Source organism: Stegostoma tigrinum, chromosome 2, assembly GCF_030684315.1.
Source record: "Stegostoma tigrinum isolate sSteTig4 chromosome 2, sSteTig4.hap1, whole genome shotgun sequence".
Classification (NCBI taxonomy): domain Eukaryota; kingdom Metazoa; phylum Chordata; class Chondrichthyes; order Orectolobiformes; family Stegostomatidae; genus Stegostoma; species Stegostoma tigrinum.
The window spans coordinates 158,644,163-158,662,971 of NC_081355.1; the positions used below are offsets into that span (position 1 = coordinate 158,644,163).

The 18,809-nt window shown below is 47.5% G+C and overlaps 1 protein-coding gene across 1 annotated transcript in view; it reads right to left on the reverse strand.

Annotated features, from left to right (window-relative positions):
• LOC125463021 (NFX1-type zinc finger-containing protein 1-like) overlaps positions 1-18,809 on the reverse strand; it is an 84,758-nt gene that overhangs the window by 29,560 nt on the left and 36,389 nt on the right. The window contains exons 3-5 of the mRNA XM_059641155.1: positions 12,619-13,273; positions 6,753-6,887; positions 5,115-5,260 (exon numbers count right to left, since the gene is read on the reverse strand). Of these exons, the coding sequence (XP_059497138.1) occupies positions 5,115-5,260; positions 6,753-6,887; positions 12,619-13,273 (936 nt within the window). The remainder of the gene's footprint in view (positions 1-5,114; positions 5,261-6,752; positions 6,888-12,618; positions 13,274-18,809) is intronic.

Consider the following 18,809-nt stretch of genomic DNA (forward strand, 5'->3'; position numbering starts at 1 on the left):
GAGGTGGCAAATGGAGTTTAATGCAGACAAGTGTCAGGTGATGCACTTTGGTAGGAGTAACCAGAAGGCAAAGTACAGGGCTAATGGTAAGGTTCTTAGTAGTGTAAATGAGCAGAGAGATCGCGGTGTCCATGTACACAGATCCTTGAAAGTTGCCACCCAGGTTGACAGGGCTGTTAAGAAGGCATACAGTGTTTTAGCTTTTATTAATAGAGGGATTGAGTTCCGGAACCAAGAGGTTATGGTGAAGCTGTACAAAACTCTGGTGCGGCCGCACTTGGAGTATTGTGTACAGTTCTGGTCACCGCATTATAAGAAGGATGTGGAAGCTTTGGAAAGGGTGCAGAGGAGATTTACTAGGATGTTGCCTGGTACGGAGGGAAGGTCTTACGAGGAAAGGCTGAGGGACTTGAGGCTGTTTTCATTAGAGAGAAGAAGGTTGAGAGGTGACTTAATTGAAACATATAAAATAATCAGAGGGTTAGATAGAGTGGATAGAGAGGGCCTTTTTCCTCGGATGGTGATGGCGAGCATGAGGGGGCATAGCTTTAAACTAAGGGGTGAAAGATATAAGACAGATGTCAGAGGTAGTTTCTTTACTCAGAGAGTAGTAAGGGAATGGAACGCTTTGCCTGCAACGGTAGTAGATTCGCCAACTTTAGGTACATTTAAATCGTCAATGGACAAGCATATGGATGTACATGGAATAGTGTAGGTTAGATGGGCTTGAGATCGGTATGACAGGTCAGCACAACATCGAGGGCCGAAGGGCCTGTACTGTGCTGTAATGTTCTATGTTCTATGTTCTATATTATCTCTCAGACAAAATTCCATTTGCCTTTTTAATTACTTGCTGTACCTGCAATCCCACCTTCAGCGATTCATGCACAAGGACACCCAAGTCCCTCTGCACAGCAATTTTTACCATTTAAAACATAGTCCATTTTCCTGTTATTCCTACTAAAATGGAAGACCTCACACTAATCAACATTGTACTCCATCTGTCAGACCTTTGCCCACTCACTTAGACTATCTGTAGCCCTCTGCAGACTTTCAGTGTCTTTTGCACACTTTGCACTACAACTCACCTTAGTGTCATCTGCAAATTTTGACACACCACACTGAGTCCCCCAACTCCAAATCATTTATGTAAATTGTAAACAATTGCGGTCCCAACACTGATCCCTGAGGCACACCACTAGCCGCTGACCGCCAACCAGAAAAACACCTATTTACCCCTATTCTCTGCTTCTCCTGGTCAACCAATCCTCTATCCATGCCAACATATTACCGGTAATACCATGCAACTTTATCTAGTGTAGCAGCCTTTCGTGTGGCACCTTGTCAAGTGCCTTCTGGAAATCCAGATACATCACACCCACAGGTTCCCCACTGTCCACCATGCAAGTAATGTCCTCAAAGAATTCCATCAAATTAGTTAAACATGACCTCCCATTCATGAACTCATGCTGGGTGTTCCCAATCGGACAATTTACATCCAGATGTCTTGCTGTTTCTTCCGTAATGATAGATTCAAGCATTTTTCCCACTACCAAAGTTAAGCTAACTGGCCTACAGTTATCTGCTTTTTGTCTACTTCCTTTTTTTTTAAAAGCAGTGGCGTCACATTGGAAAACAGCCAATCTGCAGGACCCATCCCAGAGTCCAGTGAATTTTGGTAAATAATTACTAGTGCATTTGCTATTCCCTCCATCACCTCTCTTAGTACCCTGGGATGCATTTCATCAGGCCAAGAGACTTGTCTACCTTTAGCCCCATTAGGTTGCCCAGCACTGCCTCCTTAGTGATAATGGTAGTTTCTAAGTCCTCACCTGCTATAACCTTCTTGCTAGTAGTTTTCGGCATGTTATTTGTGTCTTCTACTGTGAAGACCGACACGAAACAACTGTTTAATGTCTCGGCTATTTCCTCATTCCTAGTTATTAAATTGGGCTTCTCATCCTCTAAAGGGCCAATGTTTACCTTTGCCACTATTATATGATTTATATATTTATAGAAACTTTTGCTGCCTGTTTTTATATACAGAGCTAGTTTACTCTCATAATCTATCTTACTTTCCTTTGTAACTTTTTTTGTGGCTTTCTGTTGGCCTTTAAAGATTTCCCAGTCTATTAGTTTCCTACTGCTCTCTGCTTTGTTGTCAGTTATTTTTTCAATCTGATACTTTCCTTTATTTCGTAAGACATCAATGGCTGGCTCTCTTTTCCTACAGTTCTTCCTTATCACTGGAATATACTTCTGCTGAGCACTGTGAAAAATTGTTTTGAAAGTCCTCCACTGTTCCTCAACTGATTCACAATCAAGTTTCTGCTCCTACTCAAGGATCTGTTTTGGGACCACTGCTGTTTGTCATTTTTATAAATGACTTGGACGCAGGCATAGGTGGATGGGTTAGTAAGTTTGCAGATGACACTAAAGTCGGTGGAGTGGTGGACAGCGTGGAAGAATGTTGCAGGTTGCAGGGAGACTTGGATAAACTGCAGAATTGGGCCGAAAGGTGGCAAATGGAGTGCAATGCGGATAAATATGAGGTGATTCACTTTGGGAAGAATAATAGGAAGGCAGAATACTGGGTCAATGGAAAGATTCTTGGTGGTGTGGATGTGCAGAGGGATCTTGGTGTCCATGTACATAGATCCCTGAAAGTTGCCACCCAGGTTGATAGTGCTGTTAAGAAGGCTTACGGTGTGTTAGGTTTTATTGGTAGAGGGATTGAGTTCCAGAGCCGTGATGTCATGCTGCAACTGTACAAAACACTAGTGCGGCCTCATTTGGATAATTGCGTGCAGTTCTGGTCACCCCATTACAGGAAGGATGTGGAAGTATTGGAAAAGGTGCAGAGAAGATTTCCCAGGATATTGCCTGGTCTGGAGCACAGGCCCTATGAAGAAAGGCTGAGGGACTTGGGTCTGTTCTCATTGGAGAGAAGGAGGCTAAGAGGGGATTTAATAGAGGCATATAAGACGATCAGAGATTAGATAGGGTGGACAGTGAGAGTCTTTTTCCTAGGATGACATCGGCGTGTACAAGGGGGCATAGCTACAAATTGAGGGGTGATAGATTTAAGACAGATGTCAGAGGCAGGTTCTTTACTCAGAATGGTAAGGGCGTGGAACGCCCTGCCCGCCAATGTAGTGAACTCAGCCACATTAGGGGCATTTAAACAGTCCTTAAGCATATGGATGATGATGGGATAGTGTAGGGGGAGGGGTTTAGATTAGTTCACGGGTTGGTGCAACATTGTGGGCCGAAGGGTCTATTTTGCGCTGTATTGTTCTATGTTCTACTCTATCATAGCTAACTCCTTCCTCATTCCTTCATATTCTCCTTTGTTTAAGCACAGGACACAGGTACTAGATTTAACCTTCTCACGCTCCATCTGTATTTTAAATTCGACCATACTGTGATTGCTCCTTTCTAGAGGCTCCCTAACTGTGAGATCATTAATTACTCCTATCTCAGTGCACAAGACTGGATCTAGGATAGCTTGCTCCCTCGTAGGTTCCGGTTATCCGTAAAATTCGCCCATTACCTTCTAGTTTCGCCACAGAGAGAAAGCAATATGTATCGGTGTGAAGACACAAATGAAATTGACAGAGTATTTTTAAAATTTGAAACAGGCATTTTAAAATTTTAGCTTTTTTTTCCCCATCTGCCAGGTTTGAGTGAGTAGCAGGCTTGCCTGGGAGTTGGAAAGTTCTGGGTTCTGCTTTCCCAGTGCTAGCATTTCATTCAGCCAGGACCAGGGTTCAGCCCTAAGCTTCCCATTGCCAACATTTCTTAGAATTGTTCTGGATGTGAGTTTGCTCGCTGAGCTGGAAGGTTAGTTTTCAGACGTTTCGTCACCATTCTAGGTAACATCATCAGTGAGCCTCCGACGAAGCGCTGGTGTTATGTCCCACTTTCTATTTATCTGGTTAGGTTTCCTTGGGTTGGTGATGTCATTTCCTGCATTGGTGATATCATTTTCTGTTCTTTTTCTCAGTGGGTGGTAGACGGGTTCCAAATCAATGTGTTTGACCGCAACTCCATCAACAAACACATTGATTTGAGCCCATCTACCACCCGCTGAGATAAAGAACAGGAAATGATATCATCAATGCAGGAAATGACATCACCAACCCAAGGAAACCTAACCAGATAAATAGAAAGCGGGACATAACACCAGCGCTTTGTCGGAGGCTCACTGATGATGTTACCTAGAATGGTGACAAAACATCTGAAAACGAACCTTCCAGCTCAGCGAGCAAACTTATATCCAGAACCTCAACCTGAGCTGCAAATCTTCTCAAAACTCACTATTTCTTAGAATTGTGCCTGGAAGAGTCAACGTATTGTGCCCACAGGATCCCTTATCAAATAGCTGTTGGAAATTCAAGTACTTCATATCTACAGGGTCACCTTCATCCAGCTTTGGACATTACATCCTCATAATAAATTAATTAAACACAATTTCCTTTTCACAAAACCATGTTGACTCTGCCTGACACTTTATGAGTTTCCTGCTATAGCTTGCATAATCATGGATTCTAATAATTTCCCCATGACAGACGTTAGGCAAACTGGCCTCTTGTTTCCTGCCTTCTGTCTCTTTCATTTCTTGGATAAAAATGTTACGTTTGTAATTGTTCAATCCGCTTGAAACCTTCAGAAACTAGGGATTGTTGGAAGATTACAACCATTGCATTTCCTCTCTGTATCACCGACTATTTTAATGCCCAGGACATTAATGGCAGCAGTAATGCAATTACAATTTGGTCTGCTCCAGAAGTCGGAATTGGAAAGGGCACAGAGCTCTTGCAGAATTGTGGGCTGGAGGAGATTACAGAGATAGGAAAGGGAGAAAGCCATGGACGGAGTCAAAATCAAAACATGATCATTTTAAAATCAAGAACTTGTCAGTCCAGAGATAGTGGAGAGATGGGTGAATAGGACTTGATGTTATTTCAAACATGGATAGTGGCGTTTGGACAAAAAGTCGTCAACTTAACTATCACAGAGCCATTATATCAATGAGCCTTTCTGCTCTGTTTGCTTTAGGGACATTATTATTCGGGTTATTATATGGTGAATGTGGAACCCGGCAAACACACCTCTTTGAACCTGCGCCTTTGTGTTGGAGTCAGGACTTTCTGTAATGTGGTCTTGCGAAGGGCCTCCAGGGAGAACATTTGAAGCTTCTTGTTTTTGCAAAGTCCTCCGATGCGCACAATCCCTGTGGATTTAAACTCCAGCATCCCTGCAAAAATGAGTGTCTTTCAGTAACCAACAAGTGATCTGATTTGATTTATTGTGACATGTACCAAGGTACAGTAAAAAGTATTGTTTTGCATGCTACGCAGGCAAACCTAAGTACATCAGGATAATCGAACAGAATGCAGAATATAGTGTCACAGCTATATAGCAGATGCAGAAAAAGACTAACTCTAATATATGAGCAGTCTGATCAAGAGCCTGTTAACAGCAGGGAAGTGCTGTTCTCAAATCTGTTGGAGCATGCTTTCAAACTCTTGTATCTTCCACCTAATGGAAGAGAGTGCTACCTGTAAACATCAAGCTAGGGCCACTCAGGCCATTCAGCCCCTTGAGCCTGCTCCATCATTCATTATGATCTTGGGTGATCATCCAACTCAGTGTCTTTGTCCCCACTTTCTCCCCATATCCTTTGATCCCCATAACCCTAAAAATTATACCTACCTCCTTGAAAATATTCAATGTTTTGGCCTCAACCACTTTCTATGGCAGAGAAGTTCACAGGCTCCCCACTCTCTGGGTGAAGAAACTTTTCCGCATATGAGTCGTAAAGGACGTACCCCATATCCTTCAACTGTGATCCCTGGTTCTGCACTTCCTGTTCATCACAGATATGCTTTTTATGTTTATCCTGTCCAGTCCTATTAGACCCTCATAGGTTTTTATGGGATCACCCTCAATATTCTTCTAAATTAGTGATTTTTTAAAAATTCATTCATGGATGAGGGTCAATATATATTAGCCACCCCTAACTGCCTTCGTCCAATCAGTCTATCATACAGGAGTTACACAGGTACAGATTGAGACTGGAGCATGAGTGAGTATACAGTGGCTAAACAACAATCACATTGATGTTCCTGCCAGTCATGGAGATGAGTGAGACAATGCTTAGGGCATCCTGTTGAGCCCCTTCCTCAGATGGGCTTGGTCCATGGCCAGGGGCCTCATGGCCATTAGAAAGGTAAAGTCCCAACAGTCTTACCAGACCAGAGAGATAAATGGTGGGGGTTTAACCTGAGGGTGGCCATGCCTCAGGCCAGGGATTGAGAAGGACCCTCCTTCATGGTAACCTCAGCTGGTGCGGGAACTGAACCCTTGCTGTTGGCATCCATCTACATCGCCAACCAGCTGTCCGGCCAACCGGGCCAGCACAGTGAAGATGGATTGAATGGCCTCATTCTGTGGTGGAAAGTCCTTGGATTCTAGCTACACTCAAGATGGTAATGGAGAACGCATCTCGCATTGGCTTGTGGCTTGCAGTTTGATTGAATAGTGTAGCTCATGGAGCTAATACAGAACACAGTTAGGGGTCAACTGTGATGGAGTGGGATTGGAGGCAAATATACTGGGTAAAAACAACACATTTCTTCCTGAAAACACCACCATCACTTTTACCTTCCCCAGCTTTACTTTCATTTTTAAAAACGTTTTTAAACACAGTTGCTGTGATACTGTTGCCTTGTAAAGAACCAGCTTACCTTCCAAGAACTGCTCCAGGCCGTGCTTGGTGTTGCAGACGATCAGAATGGGGCTCGGGCTCCCCAAGGTTGCCTGCCAGAGTCTCTGGTTATGCAGCAGCAACTCCACCAACTTTAACCCCAGGAAGGTCTTTCCTGCGTTAGCAACAGCAACAGGAGCACAGCTTACTAATACATACACACCAAACACACTCCCACAAATCACACACACACGCGAGTTACCGACAAGCAGTCACACAGTCTCAAACACACAAGCGCACATTACAGGCAGTCACACAGTCTCAAACACACAAGCGCACATTACAGGCAGTCACACAGTCTCAAACACACAAGCACACATTACAGACAGTCACAAGGTCTCAAACACACAAGCGCACATTACAGACAGTCACAAGGTCTCAAACACACAAGCACACATTACAGGCAGTCACACAGTCTCAAACACACAAGCGCACATTACAGACAGTCACACAGTCTCAAACACACAAGCACACATTACAGACAGTCACACAGTCTCAAACACACAAGCACACATTACAGACAGTCACACAGTCTCAAACACACAAGCACACATTACAGGCAGTCACAAGGTCTCAAACACACAAGCGCACATTACAGGCAGTCACAAGGTCTCAAACACACAAGCGCACATTACAGACAGTCACAAGGTCTCAAACACACAAGCGCACATTACAGACAGTCACACAGTCTCAAACACACAAGCACACATTACAGACAGTCACACAGTCTCAAACACACAAGCACACATTACAGACAGTCACAAGGTCTCAAACACACAAGCGCACATTACAGACAGTCACACAGTCTCAAACACACAAGCACACATTACAGACAGTCACACAGTCTCAAACACACAAGCGCACATTACAGACAGTCACACAGTCTCAAACACACAAGCGCACATTACAGACAGTCACAAGGTCTCAAACACACAAGCGCACATTACAGACAGTCACACAGTCTCAAACACACAAGCGCACATTACAGACAGTCACACAGTCTCAAACACACAAGCACACATTACAGGCAGTCACAAGGTCTCAAACACACAAGCGCACATTACAGGCAGTCACACAGTCTCAAACACACAAGCACACATTACAGACAGTCACACAGTCTCAAACACACAAGCGCACATTACAGACAGTCACACAGTCTCAAACACACAAGCGCACATTACAGACAGTCACAAGGTCTCAAACACACAAGCGCACATTACAGACAGTCACACAGTCTCAAACACACAAGCGCACATTACAGACAGTCACACAGTCTCAAACACACAAGCACACATTACAGGCAGTCACAAGGTCTCAAACACACAAGCGCACATTACAGGCAGTCACACAGTCTCAAACACACAAGCGCACATTACAGACAGTCACAAGGTCTCAAACACACAAGCGCACATTACAGACAGTCACACAGTCTCAAACACACAAGCGCACATTACAGACAGTCACACAGTCTCAAACACACAAGCACACATTACAGGCAGTCACAAGGTCTCAAACACACAAGCGCACATTACAGGCAGTCACACAGTCTCAAACACACAAGCACACATTACAGACAGTCACACAGTCTCAAACACACAAGCGCACATTACAGACAGTCACACAGTCTCAAACACACAAGCGCACATTACAGACAGTCACAAGGTCTCAAACACACAAGCGCACATTACAGACAGTCACACAGTCTCAAACACACAAGCGCACATTACAGACAGTCACACAGTCTCAAACACACAAGCACACATTACAGGCAGTCACAAGGTCTCAAACACACAAGCGCACATTACAGGCAGTCACAAGGTCTCAAACACACAAGCGCACATTACAGACAGTCACAAGGTCTCAAACACACAAGCGCACATTACAGACAGTCACACAGTCTCAAACACACAAGCGCACATTACAGACAGTCACAAGGTCTCAAACACACAAGCGCACATTACAGGCAGTCACACAGTCTCAAACACACAAGCACACATTACAGACAGTCACACAGTCTCAAACACACAAGCGCACATTACAGACAGTCACACAGTCTCAAACACACAAGCGCACATTACAGACAGTCACACAGTCTCAAACACACAAGCACACATTACAGGCAGTCACACAGTCTCAAACACACAAGCGCACATTACAGACAGTCACACAGTCTCAAACACACAAGCACACATTACAGACAGTCACACAGTCTCAAACACACAAGCGCACATTACAGACAGTCACAAGGTCTCAAACACACAAGCGCACATTACAGACAGTCACACAGTCTCAAACACACAAGCGCACATTACAGACAGTCACACAGTCTCAAACACACAAGCGCACATTACAGACAGTCACACAGTCTCAAACACACAAGCACACATTACAGACAGTCACAAGGTCTCAAACACACAAGCGCACATTACAGACAGTCACACAGTCTCAAACACACAAGCACACATTACAGACAGTCACACAGTCTCAAACACACAAGCACACATTACAGACAGTCACAAGGTCTCAAACACACAAGCGCACATTACAGGCAGTCACAAGGTCTCAAACACACAAGCACACATTACAGACAGTCACACAGTCTCAAACACACAAGCACACATTACAGACAGTCACAAGGTCTCAAACACACAAGCGCACATTACAGGCAGTCACACAGTCTCAAACACACAAGCACACATTACAGGCAGTCACACAGTCTCAAACACACAAGCACACATTACAGACAGTCACAAGGTCTCAAACACACAAGCGCACATTACAGACAGTCACACAGTCTCAAACACACAAGCACACATTACAGACAGTCACAAGGTCTCAAACACACAAGCGCACATTACAGGCAGTCACACAGTCTCAAACACACAAGCACACATTACAGGCAGTCACACAGTCTCAAACACACAAGCACACATTACAGACAGTCACACAGTCTCAAACACACAAGCACACATTACAGACAGTCACAAGGTCTCAAACACACAAGCGCACATTACAGGCAGACGATTATGATCTCATACACACAAGTGACTTACAGACAAACAGTCACATGGTCTCTCTCTCTCTCTCTCAGACACACACACACACACACACACACACACACACACAGTCACATGGTCTCACGCACACACTTACACACAAAACTCGGGAACAGATTCCAAAGACACAAGGTCACAGACACACACAGAGACACAGACACACACACCAGACAGAGTCACAGGCAGCCTCACACATACACACATGCAAATTGAGAGACAGAAGACTCATAGACACAGAGTCATCGACACAGAGACACACAGACACACGGACACACACACCATTTCAATGAGTTACTCGATAGCCCCTCATTCCAAGGTATGTTTCAGTTTGTGTCTAGACTGATCAATAGCTATCTAAGTGTCAGCTATTATCCATCGGCTAGCAGTCTGTCCTCAGGGTGAGTTCCCAGACCAACCTTAGAGCCCACGTAAGCTGCATGGAGGAGGCGGTAATGTAGTATCATCACCGGGCTAATAATTTAGAACCAAGCTAATGTTCTGGGGGCACAGATCCCACTGTGGCAGATGGCCAAACTTAGGTTCAATAAGACAAATCCAGGAATTAAAAGCTGACCAGATTGCAACCACTGACAACTGTTAGTAAGTCCTTCCTAGCTTCCCTCATGAACTAAGTTCATCCTGCTCAGAGGACTGTTAATTACTCTGGGTCTGGAGTCACATACAGACCAGACAAGGTAACAATGGCAGATTCCTTCTTTGGATGGATTTCTGGGCCAATCCAGAAGTTCCATGCTCATTGTTCCAAGTTTATTTGATTTATTGAATTTAAATTCACAGGCTGTTATGGTGGAATTTGAATTTATTAATCCAACCCTGTAGATTATCAAATGAGAAGAATAATCTGAGCTACTGCTCCCATGTATTCTTTCGGCAACATCAAAAACAAGTCACCCACATGGGCCCCAGCTATGCCTGCCTCTTTGTAGGTTACGTGGAACAGTCCATCTTCCGCACCTACACAGGCCCCAAACCCCACCTCTTCCTCCGGTACATTGATGACTGTATCGGCGCCACCTCTTGCTCCCCAGAGGAGCTCGAACAGTTCATCCACTTCACCAACACCTTCCACCCCAACCTTCAGTTCACCTGGGCCATCTCCAGCACATCCCTCACCTTCCTGGACCTCTCAGTCTCCATCTCAGGCAACCAGCTTGTAACTGATGTCCATTTCAAGCCCACCGACTCCCACAGCTACCTAGAATACACCTCCTCCCACCCACCCTCCTGCAAAAATTCCATCCCCTATTCCCAATTCCTCCGCCTCCGCCGCATCTGCTCCCACGATAAGACATTCCACTCCCGCACATCCCAGATGTCCAAGTTCTTTAAGGACCGCAACTTTCCCCCCACGGTGATTGAGAACGCCCTTGACCGCGTCTCCCGCATCTCCCGCGACACATCCCTCACACCCCGCCCCCGCCACAACCGCCCCAAGAGGATCCCCCTCGTTCTCACACACCACCCTACCAACCTCCGGATACAACGCATTATCCTCCGACACTTCCGCCATTTACAATCCGACCCCACCACCCAAGACATTTTTCCATCCCCTCCCCTGTCTGCTTTCCGGAGAGACCACTCTCTCCGTGACTCCCTTGTTCGCTCCACACTGCCCTCCAACCCCACCATACCCGGCACCTTCCCCTGCAACCGCAGGAAATGCTACACTTGTCCCCACACCTCCTCCCTCACCCCCATTCCAGGCCCCAAGATGACATTCCACATTAAGCAGAGGTTCACCTGCACATCTGCCAATGTGGTATACTGCATCCACTGTACCCGGTGCGGCTTCCTCTACATTGGGGAAACCAAGCGGAGGCTTGGGGACCGCTTTGCAGAACACCTCCGCTCAGTTCGTAACAAACAACTGCACCTCCCAGTCGCAAACCATTTCCACTCTCCCTCCCATTCTCTTGATGACATGTCCATCATGGGCCTCCTGCACTGCCACAATGATGCCACCCGAAGGTTGCAGGAACAGCAACTTATATTCCGCCTGGGAACCCTGCAGCCATATGGTATCAATGTGGACTTCACCAGTTTCAAAATCTCCCCTTCCCCCACTGCATCCCTAAACCAGCCCAGTTCATCCCCTCCCCCCACTGCACCACACAACCAGCCCAGCTCTTCCCCCCCACCCACTGCATCCCAAAACCAGTCCAACCTGTCTCTGCCTCCCTAACCGGTTCTTCCTCTCACCCATCCCTTCCTCCCACCCCAAGCCGCACCCCCAGCTACCTACTAACCTCATCCCACCTCCTTGACCTGTCCGTCTTCCCTGGACTGACCTATCCCCTCCCTACCTCCCCACCTACACCCTCTCCACCTATCTTCTTTACTCTCCATCTTCGGTCCGCCTCCCCCTCTCTCCCTATTTATTCCAGTTCCCTCCCCCCATCCCCCTCTCTGATGAAGGGTCTAGGCCCGAAACGTCAGCTTTTGTGCTCCTGAGATGCTGCTTGGCCTGCTGTGTTCATCCAGCCCCACATTTTATCATCTAGTTATGCACTGATTCCCAGGCAAAGTGATACTTCAAGGCCGATGGATCCTCCGTGATCCTCCTCAGCTAATCAATCCTCCCCGATTTTTCCTGATTTATTGATTCTCTGATATGATGTGATCTCTGTCTCCATCATGGAGACGGTTCCGTTATCCAGGGCCATCATTATGGCACCAGCAGAAGCTTGCTCTGGGTTCTGTGGGTCATTGGCAATATCTAGCTCCCTCATGCCACACTCTCAGCACAGAAAGCAAGCCCTGGCCACGTACCTGTCCCAGGAGGACCCTGGATCAGTGCAAATTCCCGCTTCAGGGCCTTCTGAAGAGCCTTCAGCTGAGACCTGTCAAAATGATTCAACCATCGCAAAGACCGGAAATCTTGTTGAAATGGATTCACTTCATAGATGTTGTTCTTTGCGAAGTTGTCCCCTTGCCCCATTGGGGTATTGCGATGCCCAGTCAGGGTATTGCCATACTCAGTTGGGCTTCCACCTTGCCCCACTGAGGTGCCCCTGTGCTGCATCAGATCCATGCTCTCCACAGCTGAGCTGCCCCTCTCTGTGAAGGTAACATTCCCAGGTGTTGGGCCAGGTCTGTCCTCTGCAGTCTGGAGCTCCCTGTGGTTAATGCTGATAAACTGTCCAGCAAAACCAGAGTTTCTCTCCGCTGCTGGATGAAGCTGCTCCTCCATCTTCTTGTCACTTCCGACTACAAGTTGAGTGCTCTCCTCCAGTGAGCTCATCTCCTGTGCTGCGTCCTCCATGGTGGTATTAGCTGGGCTACTGCTCTCCTCGGACAGATCAAAGGAATCCTCAGTCTCCTGCTCCTGTTCCACTCTCAGGCTGGGACATGCCTCTGTGGTAAGGCCCAGTTCCAATCCTGACTCCATCGACGGAGATGTCTCCCTCTCCATATCACTCTCCATCTTCAGTTCAAGGCAGAAACAGAGGGCAGTCAAAGTGGAAGGAAAAGAAACAAGGGCTGCAATAAATAAGTCACAATGGGAACACACAGACACACACAGACACACACACACACACAGACACGTGCGCGCGCGCACACACACACACACACACACACACACACACACACACACACACACACACACAATCTCTCTCTCTCCTCTCTCTCTCAAACACACACACACACACACACACACTCTCTCTCACACACACACACGCGTGCGTGCACACACACACACTCTCTCTCACACACACAATCGCGTGCGTGCACACACACACACACACACACTCCCACCCACACATAAACACGTGCGCGCGCGCGCACACACACACACACAAACACACACACACACACTCTCCTCTCTCTCACACACACGTGCGCACACACACACACTCCCACCCACACATAAACACGTGCGCGCGCGCGCACACACACACACACAAACACACACAAACACACACACACACTCTCCTCTCTCTCACACACACGTGCGCACACACACACACTCCCACCCACACACAAACACGTGTGCGCACGCACGTGCGCACCGACGCGCACACACACACATACACATCCCACCTACACACAAACACGCGCTCGCACTCACACACACACACACACACACACTGGCACGTGCACACATACACATACACACACATACACATACACACACATACACACATACACGCACGACTATTGAATGTAAGAGCTAGATTAGGTGGCTCAAAAGAGTTTTGTCATTTAATAAAATTATGGTTGACCTGTCTGTGGCCACAGCTCCCCTTTCCCGTCTGCACCCATAAGCTTTTCAAATGGCAACGTCTTATTTTAAGCTAAGAGCCCTAATTCTAGTTTCCCACAGGGGGAAATATCCTCCCAACATCCACCCTGTCAGGTCCTCGCAAGATCTTATCTTTAAGACAGAGACAGACAGGCTGTGCATTAGTATTAGGGCAAAGGTGATGGGGAGAAGGCAGCAGAACGAGGTTGAGAAACATAACAGCCATGATTGAATGGTGGAGCAGGCTCGATGGGCCAAATGGCCTAATTCTGCTTCTATATTGTGTGCTCTTACACACGTTTCAATGAGATTACCTCTCCTTCTTCCAAACCCTTATGGGCACAGGTTCAGCCTGTCCAATGTTTCCCTCATAACCTCCCCATCCCAAGAATGAATGTAATGAACCTTCTCAAAAAACAGAGACTATTTCTTATACCAAACACAGAGAAATGGAGACAGTGCTCTACCAGGTAAACACTGAAGGATTGTAATGAAAAGGTACGAGTAGAGCACAGATTTCCATAGGCACATCACTTAGGTTTTTGGAAAACACAGGATAAAATATGAAATTATTTTTATGAGAGATAATGGGAACTGCAGATGCTGGAGAATCCAAGATAATAAAATGTGAGGCTGGATGAACACAGCAGGCCAAGCAGCATCTCAGGAGCACAAAAGCTGACGTTTCGGGCCTAGACCCTTCATCAGAAAAGCAAACAGAAAAATATTTTTATGGTTAGGTTCATATAAAGATGTGGCTACATTCTGGCAGAGAAGATACATGTCAGGTATTAGGGCAAAGGTGATGGAGAGAAGGCAGCAGAATGTCATATTGAATGTAAACCCATATTGTCAGTTACAACCACACATCAACGAATACCAGTCACGATTGGACATAGAGCAGTTTTTCCGCCGCCTTCGCCTCCATGCCTACTTCTTCAACCGGGAGCCTAACCCTCCCTCCACTGACCCCTTCACCCGCCTCCAACACAAGTCCTCCTCCTGGACACCACCCCCAGGCCTCCTACCCTCCCTCAACCTCTTCATCTCCAACTGCCGTCGAGACTTTAAACGCCTCAACCTCTCCACCTCTCTCACCCACTCCAACCTCTCCCCTGCAGAACGGGCAGCCCTCTGCTCCCTCCGCTCCAACCCCAACCTCACCATCAAACCCGCAGACAAGGGTGGCGCAGTGGTAGCATGGCGCACTGACCTCGACATCGCCGAGGCCAGACGCCAACTCTCCGACACCACCTCCTACTGCCCCCTCGATCATGACCCCACACCCGAGCACCAAACCATCATCTCCAACACCATTCATGACCTCATCACCTCAGGGGACCTCCCACCCACAGCCTCCAACCTCATTGTTCCCCAACCCCGCACGGCCCGTTTCTATCTCCATCCCAAAATCCACAAACCTGCCTGCCCTGGTCGACCCATCGTCTCAGCCTGCTCCTGCCCCACCGAACTCATCTCCACCTATCTGGACTCCATTTTCTCCCCTTTGGTCCAGGAACTCTCCACCTACGTCCGTGACACCACCCATGCCCTCCACCTCCTCCAGGACTTCCAATTCCCTGGCCCCCAACACCTCATCTTCACCATGGACGTCCAGTCCCTATACACCTGCATTCCGCATGCAGATGGCCTCAAGGCCCTCCGCTTCTTCCTGTCCCGCAGGCCAGACCAGTCCCCCTCCACCGACACCCTCATCCGCCCAGCCGAACTCGTCCTCACCCTCAACAACTTCTCTTTTGACTCCTCCCACTTCCTACAGACTAAGAGGGTGGCCATGGGCACCCGCATGGGCCCCAGCTATGCCTGCCTCTTTGTAGGTTACGTGGAACAGTCCCTCTTCCGCACCTACACAGGCCCCAAACCCCACATCTTCCTCCGGTACATTGATGACTGTATCGGCGCCGCTCCAGAGGAGCTCGGACAGCTCATCCACTTCACCAACACCTTCCACCCCAACCTTCAGTTCACCTGGGCCATCTCCAGCACATCCCTCACCTTCCTGGACCTCTCAGTCTCCATCTCAGGCAACCAGCTTGTAACTGATGTCCATTTCAAGCCCACCAACTCCCACAGCTACCTAGAATACACCTCCTCCCACCCACCCTCCTGCAAAAATTCCATCCCCTATTCCCAACTCCTCCGCCTCCGCCACATCTGCTCCCACGATAAGACATTCCACTCCCGCACATCCCAGATGTCCAAGTTCTTCAAGGACCGCAACTTTCCCCCCACAGTGATCGAGAACGCCCTTGACCGCGTCTCCCGTATTTCCCGCAACACATCCCTCACACCCCGCCCCCGCCACCACCGCCCCAAGAGGATCCCCCTCGTTCTCACACACCACCCCACCAACCTCCGGATACAACGCATCATCCTCCGACACTGCCGCCATCTACAATCCGACCCCACCACCCAAGACATTTTGCCATCCCCACCCCTGTCTGCTTTCCGGAGAGACCACTCTCTCTGTGACTCCCTTGTTCGCTCCACACTGCCCTCCAACCCCACCACACCCGGCACCTTCCCCTGCAACCGCAGGAAATGCTACACTTGCCCCCACACCTCCTCCCTCACCCCTATCCCAGGCCCCAAGATGACATTCCACATTAAGCAGAGGTTCACCTGCACATCTCCCAATGTGGTATACTGCATCCACTGTACCCGGTGTGGCTTCCTCCACATTGGGGAAACCAAGCGGAGGCTTGGAGACCGCTTTGCAGAACACCTCCGCTCAGTTCGCAACAAACAACTGCACCTCCCAGTCGCAAACCATTTCCACTCCCCCTCCCATTCTTTAGATGACATGTCCATCATGGGCCTCCTGCAGTGCCACAATGATGCCACCCGAAGGTTGCAGGAACAGCAACTCATATTCCGCTTGGGACCCCAGCAGCCTAATGGTATCAATGTGGACTTCACCAGTTTCAAAATCTCCCCTTTCCCCACCGCATCCCTAAACCAGCCCAGTTTGTCTCCTCCCCCCACTGCACCACACAACCAGCCCAGCTCTTCCCCTCCACCCACTGCATCCCAAAACCAGTCCAACTTGTCTCTGCCTCCCTAACCTGTTCTTCCTCTCACCCATCCCTTCCTCCCACCCCAAGCCACACCCTCATCTACCTACTAACCTCATCCCACCTCCTTGACCTGTCCGTCTTCCCTGGACTGACCTATCCCCTCCCTACCTCCCCACCTATACTGTCTCCACCTATCTTCTTTTCTCTCCATCTTCGGTCCGCCTCCCCCTCTCTCCCTATTTATTCCAGAACCCTCACCCCATCCCCCCCTCTGATGAAGGGTCTAGGCCCGAAACGTCAGCTTTTGTGCTCCTGAGATGCTGCTTGGCCTGCTGTGTTCATCCAGCCTCACATTTTATTATCCTGGAATTCTCCAGCATCTGCAGTTCCCATTATCTCTTGTCAGTTAATACTGTGCCTTTAATTCCAATGCTTGCTTTCAAAGAAGCCTCTATTAGTATGGTCTTAAGAAATTGCGTTGGACCCGCATCTACAACCAGGAATGGAATCAGGATCTTTCAACAATTGCAGATGTTTCTGTAAGTTTTCCTGAGTCATTGCCTTTGGGGTAAATTATGGCAAAAACTGGAAACAGAAAGGTTCATTGAATTGTTGCAAGATATGGATTACCCAAAGAAATAAAGTTTGAACCTTGTATCAGATATAATGGGAATTGCAGATGCTGGAGAATCCAAGAAAACAAAGTGTGAAGCTGGATGAACATAGAACATAGAACATTACAGCACAGTACAGGCCCTTTGGCCCTCAATGTTGTGCTGAACTGTCATACCGATCTCAAGCCCATCTAACCCACACTATTCCATGTATGTCCATATGCTTGTCCAATGACGACTTTAATGCACTTAAAGTTGGTGATGAAGGGTCTAGGCCCGGAACGTCAGCTTTTGTGCTCCTGAGATGCTGCTGGGCCTGCTGTGTTCATCCAGCCTCACATTTTGTTGTCTTGGATTCTCCAGCATCTGCAGTTCCCATTATCTCTCCTTCCTAAATTATCCACTTTTTAAAAAATATTTCTGACATACAATCAAATCAAATGTTCATCCAGCCTCACATTTTGTTGTCTTCAATTTAGGAATGAAACAATTTACGCTTTTGCTTTTTATCCAGACCTAAAGGAGTGTTTGAAAGTATAAAATTTTAATGACCATGATTAACTTATTGTCAGGAATGTCCAAATGATTGGGTAAAAGTATTTCCAGAGTGAAACTTGGTTGAATTTGTTACATTTAGTTGTGCAAATTGTTTACCCTGGTGGTCAGTCACCGCATTTTTTTCCTTTATTCATTCACGGGATGAGGGCATCGCTGACCAGGCAGCATTTACTATTACCTAATACCTAATTGCCCAGAGGGCAGTTCAGAGTCAACCACATTGCAATGGGTCTGGAGTCACATGGAGACCAGACCAGGTATGGATGGCAGTTTCCTTCCCTAAAGGACATTAGTGAACCAGATGTGTTCTTACAACAATCGACAATGGATTCACTGTCATCATTAGATTCTCAACTCCAGATATTTACGGAGTTCAAATTCCACCACCTGCCGTGGCAGGATTCGAACCCGGGTCCCCGGAATGTTATCTGGGTCTGTGGATTAACAGTCCAGTGATAATACTACTAGGCCATTGCCTCCCCTTGTTTATATTCACAAGAGGCTGCC